This window comes from Alosa alosa, chromosome 5 (assembly GCF_017589495.1).
Source record: "Alosa alosa isolate M-15738 ecotype Scorff River chromosome 5, AALO_Geno_1.1, whole genome shotgun sequence".
NCBI classification, from domain to species: domain Eukaryota; kingdom Metazoa; phylum Chordata; class Actinopteri; order Clupeiformes; family Clupeidae; genus Alosa; species Alosa alosa.
In genome coordinates this window covers 5,570,583-5,592,276 of record NC_063193.1, presented here as the reverse complement: position 1 = coordinate 5,592,276, position 21,694 = coordinate 5,570,583, and the positions used below count along the sequence as shown (strand labels likewise).

General features: G+C 41.4%; 1 protein-coding gene across 2 annotated transcripts in view; it reads left to right on the top strand.

The window, feature by feature from the left end:
* stc1 (stanniocalcin 1) overlaps positions 1–12,799 on the top strand; it is a 42,159-nt gene extending 29,360 nt beyond the window's left edge. Inside the window, exons 1-4 of one of the 2 annotated variants that reach the window (XM_048244406.1) lie at positions 5,326–5,701; positions 11,506–11,648; positions 11,983–12,194; positions 12,438–12,799. In XM_048244406.1, the coding sequence (XP_048100363.1) occupies positions 5,587–5,701; positions 11,506–11,648; positions 11,983–12,194; positions 12,438–12,732 (765 nt within the window). In that variant the 5' untranslated portion in view covers positions 5,326–5,586 and the 3' untranslated portion in view covers positions 12,733–12,799. Of the gene's footprint in view, positions 1–5,325; positions 5,702–11,505; positions 11,649–11,982; positions 12,195–12,437 lie in introns of those variants that run through there. The other variant, XM_048244407.1, reaches the window with a different exon arrangement.
* The last annotated feature ends 8,895 nt before the right edge of the window (positions 12,800–21,694 follow it).

Genomic DNA, 21,694 nt, shown 5'->3' with positions numbered 1-21,694 from the left:
TACATTCCAGATTCATGTCTTGCTATATTAACCCTACCAAGTCAACATTAAGGATTTAAAGCTGTTGGCATACCCTTGTTTTTGGGACTTGTTCTTGGCCAGGGTTCCAAAGATGGCTGCAAAGGTTCAACTCAAGCATTAGAAATAAGGGTATCATTTTTAATGGTTGTATTTCTAAAGGTTTGGACGGTAATTTAATCTTCCAGAGCAGGTAACCTGAATTTTCAACCTTTTCTGAAAAAATGAAAGTATGCAAATGAGAACTAGAGCCCATGCTATGAATGTATATGGTTCTTTATAATTGCTGCCTTACCAGTTCAGGTGTTTTCCCACGCGGTTTATAGATTCTTTCACTGGGCGATCCTTAGAGCATCATTTACCTGTGGTTGGACATTCCTCAAAGTCCCTCTTGTGGACAGCATAATAACTACAAGTACCTCATGTATTCTTACCTGCTTTTGCACACTGGCAATAGCAAAAAAATAATAATTATCACCTGCTCGTCCCTCAAAGGGATCTGATATGTTGATTCACACATTTCACAAATTCTCCAGCTTAATGCCATTTGTGACAAGAATTTGCAGTGAACAGGGGTCACATGTTGTCCTTGCCCACTGATAACAGCTCTAGTGACCACCTATAACCTCTGCTCACATCCACAGTTATGGAGAGCTACATATATTTACTGCATAGAAGGGCCCTGCCTCCATCCCTGCCATACTCTATGCTCTGACCCTTTCTTCCTCTGCTCGGAGTCTCTCTGCTGAGTAACTCTGCAAGCGCTTACGCCACAGCCAATGACTGCTGTGTTCTGCATGTAAAGCAAAGCGTCCATGTCAGTTTGTGATGAGCTGCGTTTTTAATTATTTTCAAATGGCCCAGGAAGATAGTTCGCTTCATGCAGAGCTCCATCTCTCTGTCTGATAGGCACACTGATTTCTATACAGCTATATTGCACTGCCACGTTTCCCTTGAGTTAAACAGGGGCGAGTGTGATTATTAATTTGGCATAGATGGTTGCTGGTAAACCAGAGTGGATGATTTAACCACATGTATCATATACGTCCACTAAATCTGAGCATTACAACTAATGAATTTGAAGCATTTAAGTTCTATGCCATTACTACTACAGTGGCCTGTATTAGTCTATTAGTCATGACTAATGTAATAACCCTAAAACAATAAACAATCTCGAGTTATTCTTTTGAGAACAAAAAACTGCTTTTGACATTGAGTGATTAACCACAGAGGACATGATTGAGACTCTCCCCATGCGATAGGCCCCTGACAGCTATGCAAAGGACTGCATGCAAAGTATCTGGGTAATCTGAGAATCAGTTAAACTGACTCAATGCAAACGATGCCAAGCTGCCACGTGTGTGGCTGTACCAGTGTGTGAGTGAGCACTCATCTTCTGTAGTGGGGTTTGCCCGCTCTCTGAACCCAGCCCCATCTCCCATTGCCTTACTCTTGCACCACACACACACACACACACACACACACACACACACACACACACACACACACACACACACACACTCAACTGGCCGTTTTTTTGTTGTTGCTTGTTGGCAGAAAATGGGCTCAATTACCCCCTTCACACTGACAAAAGGATAAAAGGATGCATAATCCCTCATCTGCAGAAACAGATGTATTCTCCCTAGATGTAACGTTCCCTCATCATGTGTGTGTGTGTGTGTGTGTGTGTGTGTGTGTGTGTGTGTGTGTGTCGGGTGATGGAGTAGCTCAAAGGAGAGCACTGTTTTTTGGCTGATATGCTGTAGCACTAAGGAGTCAAATACAATTAAACTTATGGGCCATCTGCAACCACAGAAACCACTGCTGGGGTTATGCAACACTTTTCCTTTAATCCATCGCATCTCCAGTTACAGATCTCTGCATTCAAAAGAACAACAACAACAAAAAAACAGTCACACTTCTGTTCTGTGCATCTTATCAACCTGATATACAGTACTGCTGTAATGATACTATTTCCCACATCCTCTGTGTGCCTTAATTCAGTGTTTATTGTAGGGTCAACTATCGTATCAAAACCTGATATAGCAAGCAAATCTGACATAAAAGAACAGTATAAGACATAAATGCAATACAGAGGTGATGACAAGATGCTTGTGTTATAACAGCCATAACACAGGATTACACTCGGGCGGTGGTAGTGTAGTGGGTAAGGGGCTGGGCTAGTGAGCAGTAGCCTGAAAGTTGTGGGTCCAATTCCCAGCTTCTACCGTTGTGCCCTTGAGCAAAGCACTTCACCCCAAGTTGCTCTGGGGACATTGTAATCCCTTGTAATATATGTGTCACTTTGGACAACAGCTAAGCTTTGGATAGTATCTGCTAAATTAATAAATGTAAATGACTAAGAAGTGGGTCTCTCCATGGTCATCACCTGCTCATCGAGTCCAATGCCACCTATTTGGATGTTACTCCACACAGCCAAAAAACTGACTGTGTGAACAAAAGTCGTTTCTGTAACCCACACTTGAGGGTGTAGCAGAACAACCCTATCCATTGTCTCTTAATGTAGAACCCTTTGTCAGAAAAGCACAGAGAAAGAAAAAAAAATGCATTTACGGCTTTACCAGCATGGTGACTTGGCCACCCAAACTTCCACAAACTCTAAAGCTTTTCTGTGATAGGAAGGTGACTCAGCTTTCTTTTTCAAAGAGGGGCAGCCTGGGAAAGGCTTGAGTGAGTGCACACTGAGCTGACATGTTTAAACTACCCTGGTGAGAACCGAGCTGCCAAGGGGGAAGGGGGGGGGGGGGGATTTGATTGTCTGCCTGGCTCGTAAGAGCAACTTGGGGTGAAACCAATCAGAGTTATAGCACCATCATTGCTAAAGCAATCATGACAAAATCGAGCTTTAAAAGCTTTTTGAAACATTTCATTTTTAACTCACTGAGGGTGGGAGGTTGTTGATGGAAGCACATAGATCTCTGCAAGAGATTTTTTTCTGTTTTGTTCTCAAAGAGGGGTGCTAAATTTATTGCCTCACAGACAGAAAAAAACATGCATTTGCCAGTTTCATTTTTATAAAGTGGGGGTAATGCAATTAACACATTGAGGACTAGACTTAGAGGAGCCATTCAAGCGTCTCTACATTTACTTCCTATAGCTATGTTTGAAAGGTACCAGGGGAACAACATAGACCATTACTGTGAATGTACACAAATGGGAAAAAATACTGAAGATTTGTATCCAAAGGAGGTCTCAACATGATGACATGCATGGATCAGCGCATACAGTCAGGGTTGGGGTCTTGCTCGTGTCAAGATTTATTTGCCTACACTGACAGGCAGACTAATCATTATCCCTTACTGATCTTAGTGTTCTACATCCAGACACTGCCTGTCTCTATCTTGTGGAACAATGATAAAATGAATGGAATGGCAATGCCAGACTTTTGGCCTTATATACCAACTGAAAAATTAACAACTCAGCAACAACAGTGGTGTATAAAACAGGTTCAAATTGATCCCAGCAAACATTACACTTGTGGTTTCCTAGCTTTTAAGTCAAATTATACCCCATGGAAACCATCTTACCTTATTGAACCATGAATGCTGTTAGCAAAATTTTAGTACCATGGTTATTGAGTGTTTCTCTTAATTTTCAATAATTAATGACGGCACAAAACAAATAGTCATTAGACAGTAATGGGGTATTCTATCCTTTACTACCTGAACTGTGAACAGTAGCCTACAAAAAAATTGATAACTGCAGAAGTTGAATGATGGTCTATGGACTCAAGACGCAATGAACTGAGAACATACACAAGAAAGAACTTATATAGGAGTTTGGGGAAAAGATGGGAATTAGGGCCGCTTGAAGTAGCCCCAAAAACACAAAAAGGTGTTCAGAGGAACCGTTAGCTTTCCCTACAATGATCTTGGCAGAACATTTTTCACTGAAGAAAAATCTTTGGAAGAAAAAATAATCCCCTTTCAGAGACGGTCTCAGATTAGTCAGATGGTTTGCAACTTCATTCGCTAAGTTTTAATATTTATGATTTATGATAATATCATTATCAATAATAGTAGGCCTATTATTTTACTTTACATGTAGTATTTATGGCGAGTCATCCGTCAGTAAAATGTTGAATACGCTCCCACGTGATGTACACATCTCAAAAGTCAGGTAGGCTATATGAGCGTGACGTATTACGTGCTTGGAAGTTGATAAAGGCGAGGTTTTGAATGGATGAACAGAACACGTTACAGATGTCTAAACGTGACTACTCCAGTACTGCTCGCTCCTCGCGCAGTAGCCACTCTAGCAGGCGCGCGTACGTGCATCTCTTGGGGAACAGAGCGGAGACGCACAGAATAAAGTCAACAGTGTTTGGCGTTACACAACATGATTTATGTCAAAGGCACTGAAGTTTATCTCCATGTTATAGACTTGATGCATGTAACACCAACAATGCTTTTGTTATGAAGCATGGTTCAGCAAAATGCCATTGCGATAAAACCCAAGAGATTTGAATACCTTCAGATGTTATTTGGAAGACATTTGAGACAATCCACAAAGCGCACAGTACATTTGACTAACAACGCTAGTTTGCTCATGACGAGGCTACCTGATGTGTAGTAAGAAGCCCCGAAATACAAAACGCGGATTACTAGTTTAAACAAAAGGGTTAAGAAAATCCTTTCACGCATTTGCCAACGTCAACAAAGACCAGATGTAGTCTGTTCATCTCAACATGCAGGTATGTTGTTTCAAGCGCAGACTGCAGTTCTCTTTAATGTGGTGACCCACACAAAAAAGAAAATAACTCATTGAAGGCTCATTAGCAAGAATGACACGTTTATATTCACAGATAAAAAAATGTCACCATGTCTTTCAATAAACGTCATATCAAAACATATACTCATAGACATTCCAGATGATGTTTTAGGAGATGATGAGCACACATCAGGTCACTGTTACAACTATTAATCTTACGTGTTCTGCTGAACGAGAAACCCCCACCAGGATGTGTATGGGACACTATCCACTTAATACTATTTTAATTACCAAAGAGTACAAGACAATCATTTCCACCGATGGATCAAGTCACAATAAGTTGGTAAAAAAATGAATAGCAGATTTGTTGTAGTGACTAAAATGCATGAACTGTTGCAGAGTGAATTGTATGTTCAACCCCCGAATGCAATAAAATCACATGGATCAAAGGTGATCGAGAGTCCGTATGAAAAACAAAGTTTTTAAAAAGGTTTTTTATGGAGTGGAAAATGGTCAATTAAAGGCTGCCGGTCACACTGTCATGCTGTGTTGTGATTGGGCTGGGAGGCGGCTCGGATAGTGATGATCATCCCTATATAAACTGCGACCTGCGCTCCTGTCATGCACGCCAGAAGAAATCAGTGGGCTGATCGCCCGGCGGGGACCGAACCACATCCCTTGATGATACTTGTAAAACGACGTTTCATCAATATTGTAAGCTCTCGTCAACAGCACGCTTCGACCAAACTCCAGCCCGAATCCATCACATTTTCTCAGAGTCTAAACCACCGAAAGATTCCTTTTTTATTTACAGAGCACCGGTAATTTTTGTGAGCAATGCCTCTGAGGTCCGGACTTTTTCTGCTTGTAGTGCTGATTGCATCTGCATATGAACTGGATCAGAATGAATCCTATTCGCCCAGGAGAACGCGTTTCTCCTCCAACAGCCCTTGTAAGTAGCCTACATATTTATCAAGACTATGCTTTTCTGTGATAAAGCTTATTACTGTATTAATTGTATCAGAAGAGATGTAAACGTAAGCCATGCAAATAATTTCAGACCAAACATAGAGACCGAATAGACGTGCAATTTAGCCGGCGTTTTTTGGACAGTTACTGGCGCACACTGCCTGCGTTCCCTTACACCACGTAGCCTATTTAACTACGCTTTCTGGCTAGTTTGTTAGTAATATTATTAGCTTTTTATTATTGCCCATTGACATACACCTCGCCTACACGATACCCTCAAAGACATACGTTGTTACAGTCTTGATTGCATACAGTCATGTACAGAACGTGTACTCACTCAGTTGGTGACTGCGCGACTGCAAATTAGTCAAGATGTTTAACACAAAGCCTACCCTTTTTGCAGCTAAGAATGCCATCATATGCATTATGCATTAAATCATATTACAACATATTTAAACCTGCTGTTATGCTTATTCTTAATCCTTACCATTCTGATTTAGTGTAAGGTGACAGAGTCAAAGCAACCACGAGTATCCGCACTCATTGCCGCAGAAAAAGTGTTCAAGCGCGAGTTTCTAATGGATGGCTGGCTGGTTGGTTGGCAGTGCCGGAAAGGCGAAATCGACTTCGAGCTGGTGTGCTGAACCGCTATTGCCAAATATTATACTTCTGTCTCGTTCGATCTCGTTGATCCATAGTGGTAATGGTTAGCCTATGACAAGGGAGAGATGATTTCTAGGCTAGGCTGTGCAAAAGTACCGGTAATGTCACCAGTTCCTTTCAGTTGTCCTATGCCTGGGAGACATGCAGCCTAACTCAAACTTGCATTTACAGTAAGGAAAAGTGAATTTACTAATTGCCTGATGTGATGAGAAATATGACATTGAGTATATATCTCTCATAACATCTTATAGGCCTACAAGATTGTTGATCGTGGGTGAGAGGATGTCATTCACACATCTTAAGGTTCATTCATCCATTCGTGGGGGAGGGGCACTGAAGAACTGGGTGGTGTATGAACATAGGCGACTGAACAGTTTAAAGACATCTATATATGACACCAGACAATACGTCACAGTATGTCAAGAAATTAGTTTGCTGTAACAGAAATCTGTGGAGAATATTATGCTTTCACCAGTGGGTGCGCTTGAGTGTGAGAATGACACTATCAATTCCATTCCAACAGTCAAATATCAGCGCACACATGCAGGACAAAAAAAATAGTTGGAAAAAAATATTCCCCAATGCAGAAGAATGCACTGCGTGCCTGCAATTACACATCCCTCACAAGACAAGTGAAATACGCCTCTCTCTCTCTCGCTCTCTCTCTCTCTTTAATAGCCTTCTGCACGCCCAATTCTGCCCTGTGTGGACAGTAGACGTTAAACCTTTGTCAAGCGCCACACGGTATTTGCATAACTTCCTGTTGTGCTTAGTTGCCGGGGAAACATGTACTGACTCAGTGCTTTAGTAACAAAGCGGTAGAAGCCAGCACTACACTGGATCCAGGAGACTATAAAACTGAAAAATCGGTGAATAGCCATTCTCCAACTCCTCATCCAATCTGATTGTAGACACTGTAGGTGTATTGGCATTTTGCCAAAGCTGCCTGGAGCAATACGATTTTGCATGGATTTGTGTCTGCAGGAAAGACAGGAGCAACTTTAATGGATTGAGAAATGAGAATCAAAAAGTTTTACAACATACCATCCATTACCTATCAATTCAAATTAACTTAACCATTCCTTTGATATTAAATGCCTTGACCTTTAATAGTAGCCTATACAAGCACAAACTTTTCTCATCCAAGGACTCTAATCAGTGTTGCCATGATAGCCATTGCTAATGGGAAGGGCTGAGGGCATTAAGTCTCATTTAATCTGTGCAGTAAGATATTGGCTGGCAACACAAGGCTGTGGAGTCGAGTGGAGCTGGCTACTAAGTCAGACTTTCCCTAAATCCACCAGTGTGAGGAAAGAAGAGATATACTAACGTAAATGTACTGTCCATCAAGAACACTGCGGCCGCATTGTGATGATTTCAAATCATTCCCAATCCAAAAACATCAGACGTCAAGGGCGCAAAGAAAACACAGAGCTGCGCCTGGGCCGAAGGAAATTACACTAAAGTAAATTACATTAAAAAAATAACCTTCTTGGCAGAAGTAATACAACAAAGGCTTACTGTTGGTACAAAACGGCTGTCTCTTAGCCAGATGTGACTTTGGCCATATAGGGACAACTTTGAAATGAGAGCGCCAGATTGGGGGGCAGCATTGATTGTGCTGAAGGGCATCTCAGTGGTAGCCTACTTAGAACCAGTGAAGGACAGCCCTTCTGTGGTGCTCAGATGGGTGCAGATGAAGGGCCTTCATTCAGAAGGTTTCACTAAGCAACCTGGAAGAACTAGATTCTCAGAGAGATACAAGGTTGTCATGTAAAAGTCTTGGCTAGTTTGCAGAATAAAACCACATGCTCATTGTCAAAGACTATCAAAAGAGCATATGTGACTATACCTAAACCTGACTGTCAAGCAGAGCTTTTTTTTCTTTCTTTCTTTGATGGTTTGAATGCCTTCTCCGTATACTCAGTGAGCTCAATAGTCATGATCACTGGCCATTAAATGCAGATAATATGACAGTACTTTAACCATAGCTAATGGCTCACCTGTAGTGTTGTGACCATTGGGCTCACTGTTTACCATTGCACAAATTCCAGTTAATCTAAACATGCAATCATGATGAAACCTCCCGGTCAGCAGTGAATGTCTCTCCATGTTTAGTGAGTTGGCAGCTAAATAACCATCATTATGATACCACATTGTGATGTAATCCTATTTTATGTACAATTTACCCACCTTGTACTTGGACCCGTCAGTCAATTAGCACAGCTGAGGGATAGCTATGTTTGTGAGGCTTTATATCAGGGGTGTCAAACATAAGGCCCGGGGGCCAGATCAGGCCCGCCAGCAGGTTTCATACCCAGATGTTTTGGGTAGGAAGGGAAAATTAGAAAAAAAGATATTCACATCCAGTTGTCTTCAACAATGTGTTACAAGCAATAACTCTATGATATGATCAATTGATTAAACCTAGCAATCTACAAACCATCCTCAGGAAGGAAGAAGCAGAAAAACTAACATGGGTAAGAGTATTTCAAGAGAGAAAGAGCAGTATATGACAGCAGTACATTATTGTGTACTTGTTTGCTCATAAGTGATATAATTAAACAACACTCTGATACCCATGTAGAAAAGTGATAATGACCATGACAATGACGGCCCCCTACAAGATCTCATTCCAACAAATCCGGCCCACTACCTAATATGAATTTGACACCCCGGCCTTATATACTTGTACGGCACCTATATAACATTTTCTAATAACAACTTTGTGCCAAAACCATCTATGGCATGCCAAGCTGAGGCTCGTAAGCACATGTCCACATAGCACCGTAACACCCATTTATACAAAAGTATAGGCCAAGTTTTTGGTTTCATTACACATAACAGCTTGAGTGGCTTACCCAGGTCAAATGAAGCCTATTCCAGTTTCACGGTGTTAAACAAAGATATGCTTGTCAGGTGGTGATGAAGCCTTAGACACTAAGACATTCATTTATCGCTTTACCACTCTCCAAAAACTTTTTTTGGATGTCTGAGAAAGGACAAGTCCGTATCTGTGTGGTCTAAATCAGCTACGACATTTCTCTCTGTGGGAGATTGCTGGTGCTGATAGCCAATTCATGCAGATGACTTACTGATCGTATCAGGTGTGGCATGGGATCACAGGGTAATGAGGGACTCGGCCCCGGCCTGACACACTTTCATAATGAATGTCAGCCTGACTGTACAGGTTTCTGTTTAAGAGAGACAGACAGGCATTGATAATTAGATACGGTGCGTGACCCTGGCAGCCATGTCTGACACCCCACTACACCTGAGTGCAAACTATTTGAACAGAGAGAGAAAGCCATGAGTGGAAGCTGTGGCTTATATTTAAAATCTATAATAGACATATTTTACAGGGTCGTATCCACTTCGCATTACCTCTAGTTTGCTCAAAATGAACACTTTTACTACTTTGTCCTGGATCGTTTCTTCTGAATGTCATGGCTTACAGTATTTTACATGACCATGGCACTTGACTCGTGACAATGGCCACCATTGGAGGACCGATCAATAGTAAATTGGATTTCAGTTTGCTCATTCGGTGGTCTTTCCCCATCCCTGGTATTGTGATGAGCCCCAGCTTTCATCATCACGCAGTATAGGTCACATATATCAGTCCTCCTCTATGCTGACTGTCGGGAAAATGCAAGTATTAAATTTGCTTGACAAATTACGAATTACGTCAGCTGCGCACTTGTTTTGAACTCGTCTCCGTTTGTAAAGTCTCGTCTCATTGCACAATGGAGGTATTCACAGGGTATCACTGAAGGGGTTTTCTGGTTATTTCAGATCGCTGGATCTTGCCAGATCTGTTGGCGCTGGAGCTTGACAAATTTTTGAAGAAGAAAAAAAAATAGACCCAGTCAGAACAATAGTTCTGTGGTTATGTCTCTCACACAACTCCCATATAAACTCTCGCTCTCTCTTCCTCCCTCCCTCCCTCCCTCCCTCTCTCTCTCTCTTTCTGAGGAGTAAGGCTCAGACCAGACCTGACGCTGGGAACGAGCATGTAGTGCTAAGTGTTTATAGTCTCTGGTGGTGTGGGGCGCTGCTGGTGGTTTTGGCGTGCTCACTCGTCTCGTTGAGCGGGGCGTTATTGTCTTGTCACATGTGAGAATAATGGAAACAGTGAATCTTGTGCCAAACACAGCAGTCAGCAGAACCCAGTCCTGTGTGGCACACATCATCCACCTACACACACACACACACATCATCATCCACACCCACACACATCATCCACACCCACACACACACACACACATCATCCACCCACACACACCCATCATCCACCTACACACACACACCACACACACACATAATCCACCTACACACACACACACACACACACACATCATCCACAGCCACACACACACACACACACACATCATCCACACCCACACCCACACACACACCATCCACACACACACACACACACACACACACACACACACACACACACACACACACACACACTACCCCCATCGTTCTCTCTCACTGTATGCTCCTAACACACACACACACACACCCCTACCCCGCCATCGTTCTCTCTCACTGTATGCTCCTAACACACACACACACACACACACACCCACTGCCCCACTCTGCAGGGCATCTACAGGGCAGACATCTCCTAGCCTGCCACTGGAGGCCCAGGAGACCTGCCGCTATTTTTGGTTCAATGGGTCACAAACTCAGTTCCAAGAACCAGAAACACTGGAATACCCATAAAACCAGTGGCCAATGAGGAAAATGGACAGCAATTATCTAAAACTGTGCCCAAGTCTTTAAATGTTGAAGGTGTTCAGTGGCCAGTCAAGGTAGCTGTTATTTGTTTTTTGTTTTTTTTAAATCTTGTCTTGGAATGAAGTGACTTGGAATTTCCTATTAGGTCATTTAGCTTTACGTATTATTTGATTTAATTACTTGACACATACTTTTTCCCAACCCTTGCCACAGAACAAACGTGTACATGTATTTAGGTGTAACCTTGTGCTATATGCATAAATGAATGCATATATTTGTGTACATTAAGTTTGTGTCCTTATTTTATTTTTATTTTTTTCTGGCATGTTGGATGGGAGTGGTTTGTGTGGCATTAATGTTCCCCCCCCCCTGCAGCAGACGTAGCTCGCTGTCTGAACAGCGCCCTTCAGGTGGGCTGTGGCGCCTTCGCCTGTCTGGAGAACTCCACGTGTGACACAGATGGCATGCATGACATCTGCAAGTCCTTCCTCTACAGCGCGGCCAAATTTGACACTCAGGTAGGTGTGTGGACATAGGAAGGCAACATGGCCATTTAAATATTGGCCTGGCTCCAACTCAGTGGTGCTACCAGTGGGGGTAAAACGAGTGAAAAGGCATGCTATATTTGGATCGCCTTTACTTTGCCCTTTATTATTGCTAAACCATATGGCTAGAGGCACCATTAGTTGGACTTTATCTACTCCAATGGTTCAATGATATGGGCTGTCAACAGCTAGCCAAGTTTAAGGACATGCATTTGTCAGATTTCATTTAGTTCGTATAGCTATGATAGCAGGCTTATGACAGATTTCTTTCAGAGTGATAACATGACTTTTATCAACTTCTGTGCAGGGCAAGGCCTTTGTGAAAGAGAGCCTAAAGTGTATCGCAAATGGAATTACGTCGAAGGTCTTCCTGACAGTGCGGCGGTGCTCAACGTTTCAGCGCATGATCTCGGAGGTGCAGGAGGAGTGCTACAGTAAGCTGGATATCTGCACTGTGGCGCGCTCCAACCCTGACGCCATCGCTGAGGTGGCCCAGCTCCCCAGCCACTTCCCCAACAGGTAAAGAGCTGACCATGATGATGATGATGATGATGATGATGGTAATTGGATGATGATATTTTGAAGACAGTATTGTCTGTGCTTCAACGTGGAGTCAGTAATTCAGATCCACTATTTTTTTTAATTCATTGAATTGCTCCTCATGGCTCTCTAGTTGTCAGTTTAGTGCATGGGCTCAAAAAATAAATAAAAAAAACCCTCTGGATCACAGTAATAATTTGGTCCTTGTCCCTGTTCCGTCAGGTTCTATGGAAAACTTCTGCAAAGCCTGATGGAGTGCGATGAGGAGACGGTGGACCTGTTGCGGGCCAGCCTGGTGACCCGCTTGGGCCCGGAGATCACCATGCTCTTCCAGCTGCTCCAGAGGAAACCGTGCCCGTCCGTCTCGTCAGACCCAGCTGTGCCTACGGGCATGGAGGCTCGGGGCGGCTGGAGGTGGGCAGTGGGCCCCCCCATTTACAAGAGCCAGCCCAGCCTGCGCAACAGGGACTCTGCTAGCCTGTTTGGGAAGAAACACAGCAACGGTGACAGTTCTTAATCTCTCTCTCTGCTACATGACAAAAATAAATAAATCAACCATCAAAATTTAACACAAAACACACAGCCATGTAGATACACACACACACACACACACACACACACACACACACACACACACACACACACACACACACACACACACACACACACACACACACACACACGAGCACATACTTAATGCAGATAACACATCACAGTAAAACACAAACAAACAGTGGTCTCCTTCCCTAGGTGTCCAGTCCAATTGCTCCCTTCCATGTTGGGGGAAAAAACTACACCTTTGGGGGGGGGGCAGATTCTGGGTCAGGTATATTTAGGTATAAATCATTACTTGATTGATTGATTGATTGATTGATTGATTGATTGATAATTAAGATGATGGTGAAAGAAGAACGCTTGAATTCCTGTCTGTTTAGGAGAGTGGGCACCCAAATGGCAGCAATTCTTTGGGATTCCATAGGTATGCAAAGTTTCTGTTTTCATAGGCTGGTAGAGAAAAAAATGTCTGTCTTGCAGTCTTAAAGAGACAGTGAATAAATAACTAGGTAACTATCAAAGTATCTCAACATGTCCGTGCCAATGAGTGCACTGCAGTGACATGTCTAGACTGGGGCAGGTGCTTTGGACCCTGTTGGGTGCTGTTTAACACTCTGATTTTACATCCTTTTAGAATCACAGAGATTAGTTTACTGTTATTCTTTAGTGTTAGTTCAAACTTTGTAACATATTATCATCATGTCTTTTAAACTTTGAGTCCTTCCACCTCTCAATCACCAAGCACAAAAAGAAATATCTTAAGCGTCAGACCAGGATTCATATCTTTAGGTCATGGTCACCATACAGTGCACAAATCTACAGATGTGAGCAATCAAATGTGTAATTATGTTACTTGCAATGAGACACATATACAATTAACTTAAAATATAAAGTAATCCTATAGCATACAACTGGCATATAATATTTTTTTGTTTTTGTTTTGAAATTACAGCTAAAATACGTATGTAATGGATCTACTGGTGATGTGAAATTGTTGGCATGTGCTGTAATAATACAGAGTGTAATATTTATTTATGAGCTAATATCTTTAATACATGAGCTAATATCTTTAATACTTCAGGCTATTCAATTAGGGATTACCTTTTTGTGTGAAAGCTCTCTTTAAAAAAAAAAAAACTTGATCAGTTAAGTATCCTAACAACTTGTATGCAGGAATCTGTTAGAAAAACCAAAACAGGAAAGACTAAAAAGAAGGAAAGAGCAGAAGAGAAACCTGATGACGACTCCAATGCCATAACCATGTTTGAAACGTTTTTTATGCCGCATTTCATCAAACACCAGTGTGTGATGAGGAACTCATGGGTGCCTAGCTCTAGTCATATAGCATAGCATCTAGTAAGGCTAGGAAAGCTACATGTCCCCTCATTGGACTGATGAACAACATGCTCCCTGGTGAATATGACAGAGTGGGTTCAAGCAGTATATAGTTTATCAATATAAATATAAATATACACACACATACATATAAATATATATATATTACTATTTAAAAAGAAAAGCCTTGTTAATTTGTTATTAATATTTATTTTCCTACTATATTATTTAAAAATTTATTTTATTATGTCGCTGGGTTTTTATTGGGTTCGTCTGCTAGAGTTAGTTTATAGATATACATTATTAAGTGCAGTTTAGTTGTTGGATTCCCATGTGTTTTTGTTTTGTTTTTTGGTTATTTTTTGTTTTGTTTTTTAAGATGGTGGCCATCATAGTCAAATGACACAAGCTACCATTCGTTCTACCCTCCACTGAGCTAGGCTAGGAGCATTGGAGCAACTCATGTCATGACTCTGTGCTGGTCATAGGGAACACGTTGGTCATTCTGGTCAAATGAACTTTGTAAGTGGAACATGGGGGAATTTAAAAGTCAACTTTGTTAGCATTGCCAATTGTGTATCTGTGCAGGGTCAAAAGGCTGTTGTTTAGATTATTTTATCAGCTATTATAATCTGCCTGCATTTGAGGGAAAGTGTGTCCATTTTCCAAACACAGCTGGACATGTTATTTTGGACATACATAGGACATGCGTATGATTTCAGCCATGATTCTGTACATGAACAGAAACTTAAACAGTTAAACTGGAAAAGTGAACTGCAAAGTGTTTGCTGGATCCACTCTTGACACTATGCAATATACAATGTTTGTGAAAAGCCTATTTTTTCTCTGAAAGTTTATCCTTAGTGAAATAGAGTGATTACTCCTTCAAGTGCTTCATGGGAAGTGTCGGAATAAACAGAGGCTTGAGGGCAATGCATTTTTACAGTGCTTGTGCTTGGCTGAGGTTGACCTTCATAAAGCGAGAATTACTCAAGGCTGAGAGCTGGAGGGTGGATGACTGTTTTACCATACCAAATGATGTGTAAAGCTGAAATAACTCTCACAACTATGCAATAATCTCTCTATAGGGAGGCTTAACACTAAAATCCACAGAACCACAGTGCAGAACTGGGTAACATGAGGCTGTAGGACCGTAGCTGAGGTCTCCTTTGCAGTCTTGCACACTTTTGTATGCAGGTACTGTGAAGCTGTACCATGTTGAAGTGATATTTTAGTTACTGGATTAACTGTGGCTGATATCTTTCTCCCCCCCAGATTTATTTTCTTGTTCATTTCAAATGCTTTAGTTAGCCGTGCATATTCGTATTTCTTCTATAAGAAGGTGAGTGTGCTACTAACCAGTGCCAATGCAGAGGACTGTGACTGCATGTTGCATGCATCCAGATTCTTGTCTTTATATGCACTTTGCATCACTTAGAACCACTAATGAAGGGCATTCTGCTTTCATGCATCTAAAACCTGTGCTGGTATTTCAGTTTCTCAGCTTGTCTAACATCAAACAGAGGTACAGAGGGGGGAAAAGAGTACAAGAGAACATTGACATTTTTACCAATATACTATGTGCACAGTAAGACCTGATGTGATTCTGGCATTCTGAAAGGTCTGGCTTTGTCTTAGGTATACTCCTATTGTTTGGGTTTAAATGTGTCGTGTGTCTGTCTCCTAGATACCAGGGAACTTCCTGTATCAAATGGTTTGCTGCTAATTCACTTGTGCGTGTCTCAGTTCGTCAGTCCATCAGCCATTCAGGTCCACTGCAAAACGAAGCAAATGTCACTAAAAAGATACTTAAATGCTTCTTATCTGTCTTAAGAGGTCACTGTCAATGCTACCATATTCATCTCAAAATACTGGATATCCTAGTCTAGTCAGTCCCATGGAGAGAATCAAGCACAAATGACAACAACACAGTGTATGAATTTTGTGAGTTGATCCCCACCCCTTCTTGCATCGCATAAATTCCTTAGCTACTTAGGTGTGTGTGTGTGTGTGTGTGTGTGTGTGTGTGTGTGAGTGTGTGTGTGTGTGTGTGTGTCAATAGCCTCCTATGATTATCAAGTCTCTCATTTGCTTACACATCAAAGATCTAATAGATTTAGTGAACTTAAAAGAGAATGTATCTTAAATCAAATGTCTGTATAAGTGGGAAAGAGTGCCCTTGCCAATATGGTGTAACACTATATGACAGGACAGGACCCTGGTCATTATAGCACTGATGCGATTGTGTCAATAAACAGAACTAATATATGTGAGTCACAAAGGCTGTATGAATGAAATTAGATGCTAAAATATTATTGAAGAAAAGCAGACCCCAAAACAAAACTCAGTCCCATTGAAGACAAGCATTCTTTTTGTATGTATTCCCAGAATGTTAAATATTTCTTGAAGAACACAGCTGCCAATATAGGCTGTAGTTTTGTTTCTATTTTCTTCTGTAGAAGCCCTAGCTTGGTGTTCTTGATACTTTGAACTTTGAACTCTGGGGTTTGGGCTCCTGGAGCCACTGAGCTGAATGGTACTCTACTCTTGCATCTTAAGACTTGAACTCAAAATCTCTTCCCCCCATATGTTATAGTCTTTTATGTTATTAGTTTTTGTTTCGTTGTTTTGTTTGTTTTCTGTATATGTCAGTCAAACAATGTTTTGTTTGACTCCAGGTTCCCTGTCAGGTTTATTTTCCTATTTGATCAGTCACTTCAAAATTGAAATCAGTGGTGAATACATTCGCAAGGCATTCGTAGAGATTATTTGTCCTAAAGTTCCTAATGTTACGCATGATTGAATCTTGTGATTTATTTGCACTTTATTGTATACCCATATACATATATACCCATATATATGTATGGGTCTTTTTTCTCCGTGCTGAAAAGTTAATGAAAGATACAAATGCATCAACTGTGTCTTTTTGCTGTTAAAAAATAAACTATGAACATATCTGGCATATGGTATCAAACCTGCGTTGTCTGCTCTGTTACTAAAATGTAGCACAATACACCCTATATAGCGTCTATGGCAACAGGTGTGAATTTGTGTTGGCCCTTGAAAAATTAGTCTATGGATTATTTCACACAACACAAACAATCTACAGCAGCAGGGGCTATTATGACAGAATTAGCAGAAGAAAAACTCTTCATGGAGAACTCTAAGGGGCTGTTCACATGGACACACTTTTTTCACCTGCAGGCGCTCAAATTCAATTGTTTCCCTATGGAACGATGCCACTGACCGTTGCAACATGCCTCACGTTTAGATGAGCAAGGTGCAAGCAGAGAAAAGTGAAGCTTCTAAAAAAAAATGCAAGGTGCTCAAAGTTAACAAGTCAACAATGGATCGTTGCTTAGCTGCCTGCCTTAGCTAAGTCAGGGAGCTAGGTTTTTAGCTACATATATGTATCAACAACATGTACGATAGGAACTGAGTTCAAGCACCAGGTTTGGTTTCCAGTATAAAGGGGGCTAGTGTGAATGCCGCCTAAGTCTGTCTCATTACCTGCCTGCCAATTAAAGCCCGGTTCTACATCGTATGTTGGGTACGACCAATCAGCAGAGGTCCCATGAAGTGAGCTGGTAGGACTGGGGCACTCATTCCTTAAGATATGAACTTTCTTAAACTCGCGCCGCAGTTGAGCTGAAACTGCAAAGTGACTGAGCTTTCAGAGCGTTCTTGTTCCGTTCCAAGGCCCCAGGAAAAAGAAGGGGGGGGGGTGGGTTGGTGTGGGTGTTGTGTGCGAAGCAGAGCGGCGAAACGGCTGCGCTATCTCTGTCAGTAGGGAGAGAGATAATTTCATGGCAATTTGGAAGTCCTGAAGGGCTTTTCTCATTGGTTGCACACTCACGCACTCACAGGAATAGGTGATGCAGCAACGACTCAGACGCGATTCCGGCATGTTCCACTTCTTTACAGAGAAGCGTCCTCCTCTCACTGAAGTTCCCCCAGCGTGGCCCAGAGGACTCAGATGACAGCAAGCCCATGGATTACATCCCTTGGAGCTCTCGCTCGATGCTCGCTAAAAGACCCATCTGTTTTATATATAGTTACTGAAAGAAAATCACTCTGTTCTGTTTACAAAACCTTCAGTCGATCATAAATGTACTGTAGTGTAATAGTGTAGTGAAAGGCCCCTTTTAATGCCAACACATATTCAAATCATGTGTAAAAGGCCATTTCATCACTAGAAACCCTTTTGCAATTACATTTATGTATCTCAAAACTGTTTTGGAAAGCAATAAAACTGTCTTTCTTTGGGCTTTAAGTATAGGAGGACTTGTGGATATCATAGCCTAAAAAATAGTAAAAAAACAAAAAGCTCACACGTATCACTCTATTACTGTCCTTGAATTTAAAGGCTAATCCATGCAAGAAACTGAACATAGTAATTTGAACTTAAGTTAGACTTGGGCTGAGACTATAGGAGGGCTATTTCTCAGAAACTGAAATAAAAAACAAATGATGAGAAAATGTCCTCATATTGATGGCAAAAAAGTGAGAAAAAGGAGAGATCTCATTTTGAATTTCGGAAGGAGTGAATCAGATCTTAAACAGGACAGTGCAAACTGAGTCTAACTGAACCTAACCAGCATAGAGCGAGAGAAGCAGGAGGCCCTGAAGCATAATTGTGCGCCTTCCTAGTATCTCCTTTATTTTCATTTCACTGAGACACTGGTCTGGCACCTGTTGTGCCTGGCCTGTTGTTTCCTGACTGCCAATGCAGTTCATAATCAGTTTGTAAAGGTAAGGCAAAGTAGGAAGTGGGTAGGAGTTAGGTTGGACCAATAATATCAAAATGAATGCAAAGTCTACACCAATTAAGATGCTAGAGTTGGAAACATTTCCAACAGTAACTGTGAGAGGCCAGGCTGTCTTGGAATTGGTGAGTCTGGAAACCAGGCTAAAATTGTACATGGGTGGATAAAAAAAAAATCAGCATCCTTAGTTTCAGAATCAGATGCCTCACAGGTACTCACTCAACTGGCAGCTTTCCTTTTTACATACCAGTGTTTGGATGATAGAGGAGAACCTTTAAGAGGTGCAGAACAAATAAAAAGATGCTTAAGGAGGGCTTGGCACCATCTCTCAAGCATAGCAGAGGAACTGTGATGGTCTGGGGGTGCTGCTAAAACATGTACGTGATGCAGAGAGTGTGGATATATCAGCATGCCATACCCTGTAGACAGGGTTTGACTGGAGCCAATTTCATCCTACAACAAGACAGCAACCCAAAGCACTGCTCCAAATTATGCAAGAACTATTTAGGGAACAAGCAGTCAAGCTGTACTGCTGCAGAATCTGCCAGTGTGATGGAGCATTCCTTGATTAAAGCATATTGTCAAGCACAAAATTGCTATTTCAAGCAAAAGAAAACATTATTTCTAAGTTTGTTTGACGCCTTGGCCTTTTTTCCTATTAATTTCACACACAGTTTGCGTTGCACGCTGTACATAAAAAATGTGCTATAAAAGACTTACTAAAGACTTACTTATGATAAAAATGGAATGTTTCTGGAAAACGTTTCATTTTCTGAGCGATTCCAAACTTTTACACAGTGATGTGCTGCCAGTGTTTACTACATTGTTAATCTTCGAATGTCCTCCTAACTAAACCAAAACATCAATACAATAACAACAACAGTAAGAAAACCTAGTCTCTTTATACTCCCAGAGACATCTTAAGTATGGCTTCTGTACAGACAGCTCAAACAAGCTGCAGTTATTCCTCCTATGGCTCTTGTCTGTGTCAAATCAGGACATGACTGATAACAAACTGGAACAGACCAGATTACTGCTAATATTAATTTACTGGGAAGAATATCTTAAGGACATACAGCGAAAATGTGCTAGATTTCATCATGACCAGTGACTCGCTGAAAGCACAGAATATATTGTAATCACATTCCCAAAGCAGTGTAGATACTTTCTTACAGGGGCGGAGTGGCAATCGGGACGATCGGGAGTTTTCCCGGTGGGCCGGCCAATGAGTCTGCGCGGTGCGGGCCGGCCCATAGAGCTTTAATCGCGGCCGTGAGTCGTACGCGGCCATAGACCTGATAGATGCATTAAGAATTTTCCGCGAAAATCTCCGAGATCTACACTTGAACGTTTGGGAAGTCCAACCAATATTTATACCACTCGCTCACTGTCTATATGTCATTCATGGTTACCCTGCACACTCATCTCTCCCATGCTGATTTTTGTGTAGGCTAGCCTTATTTTTTTTTATCTTAATTCATTTTTGTCTTATTCAGGCTTTACAGAACTTTCATCACAAACAAAAAAATGACAATTTAATTTGTTTGTTTGTACTTAAATTAAAGTAAGCCTAGGCTAGAATGGAGCAAAGCCTCCTGGGAATGGGGAATGTGTTTCTGGTTTATCCAGAGCCCGTCTACAGAGAGCCTGGCCACTCCGTATTAAGTCCCATTGTACCGAATTTTGGTTGCAGTTCCACCAGATTTCCACTGGGGGCGATCGCCATGAGTGCAGAATGAATGGGAGTCAATGGAGCTAGACGGCTAAATTTGTCTCTTTAACCTGATTGTCGTTGACAAATCTCAGATTTGATTGTAGTTTGTATAACTTCAACATGGGTTATAGGTCAAAAGTTGAATGAACGAGTACTTATGTACTTTTGTTTTCTTACAGGTTGGGTCGTTGTTGCCCATAACACGCTAGCATTGTGCTAATGAGTGACATCATTGACACGTTTGAAAGGCTTTTTAGAACAATTAAGTGACTTTTAAAAATATAATACTCAACCAAGTGTATTTTCCATGCCTCCCCTTTCGAATACAATATTCAAATGACTTGAAAAAAAATTATATCCCGAGAAAAGTGGATTTTGAGGGGTACAGCTCCATAGACCTCTATGCATTCTGCACTCGTGGACGAGCGCCCTCATGTGGAACCACAGAAGGAACTGCAACCAGTTCAGAAACCGGAAGTTTTCCGAGAGTGGCAGTTCTCCCCTTAGTAGACATTCTCTGGTTTATCCATATACAGTAAAAGAAATGGACGAACAGACTCCGTCGTTTTCAATGGGAGGGCACTGAGTCAAATAGAACGATTTTTCAGTTGGTCCCCCCAGTACTGCGCAGACTCACACTTAACTTCATGACGTTATCCATCGAACTGAATGTTGTAACTCATATGATAGATACACAGAAATTCTTCTCACACTTCCTTCGCCTTCAAAGTCATCAAAGTTAAACATTTATTTATGTATTATTATTAATATCATCCTCACCAAGTCGTGTTAATGTTGAAGCTACCATACATGATCATCTTCAAAAACAGTCAACAAAACAAAAAAGTTATAGCCTTGAAGCTAATCTTCTTTCCACTTTTCCGACATACGGTCAATCCATCGAACACCTCTGAAATGATTAGTGCCGTTTTTAAAAAATTAGGTTTACTTTTTTATTATTATTAGGTTGCCTCTGTGTAATGCTTTACCTTAACATACGGTCGTGTATGCTAGGTTTTGCTTATGAGTTACCGTCATAGACAGTAAGGTGGACTGAGCTTCTTATCCAAACAATACGGTTATCTCCCTACGGCGCGAAAGAGAGATTA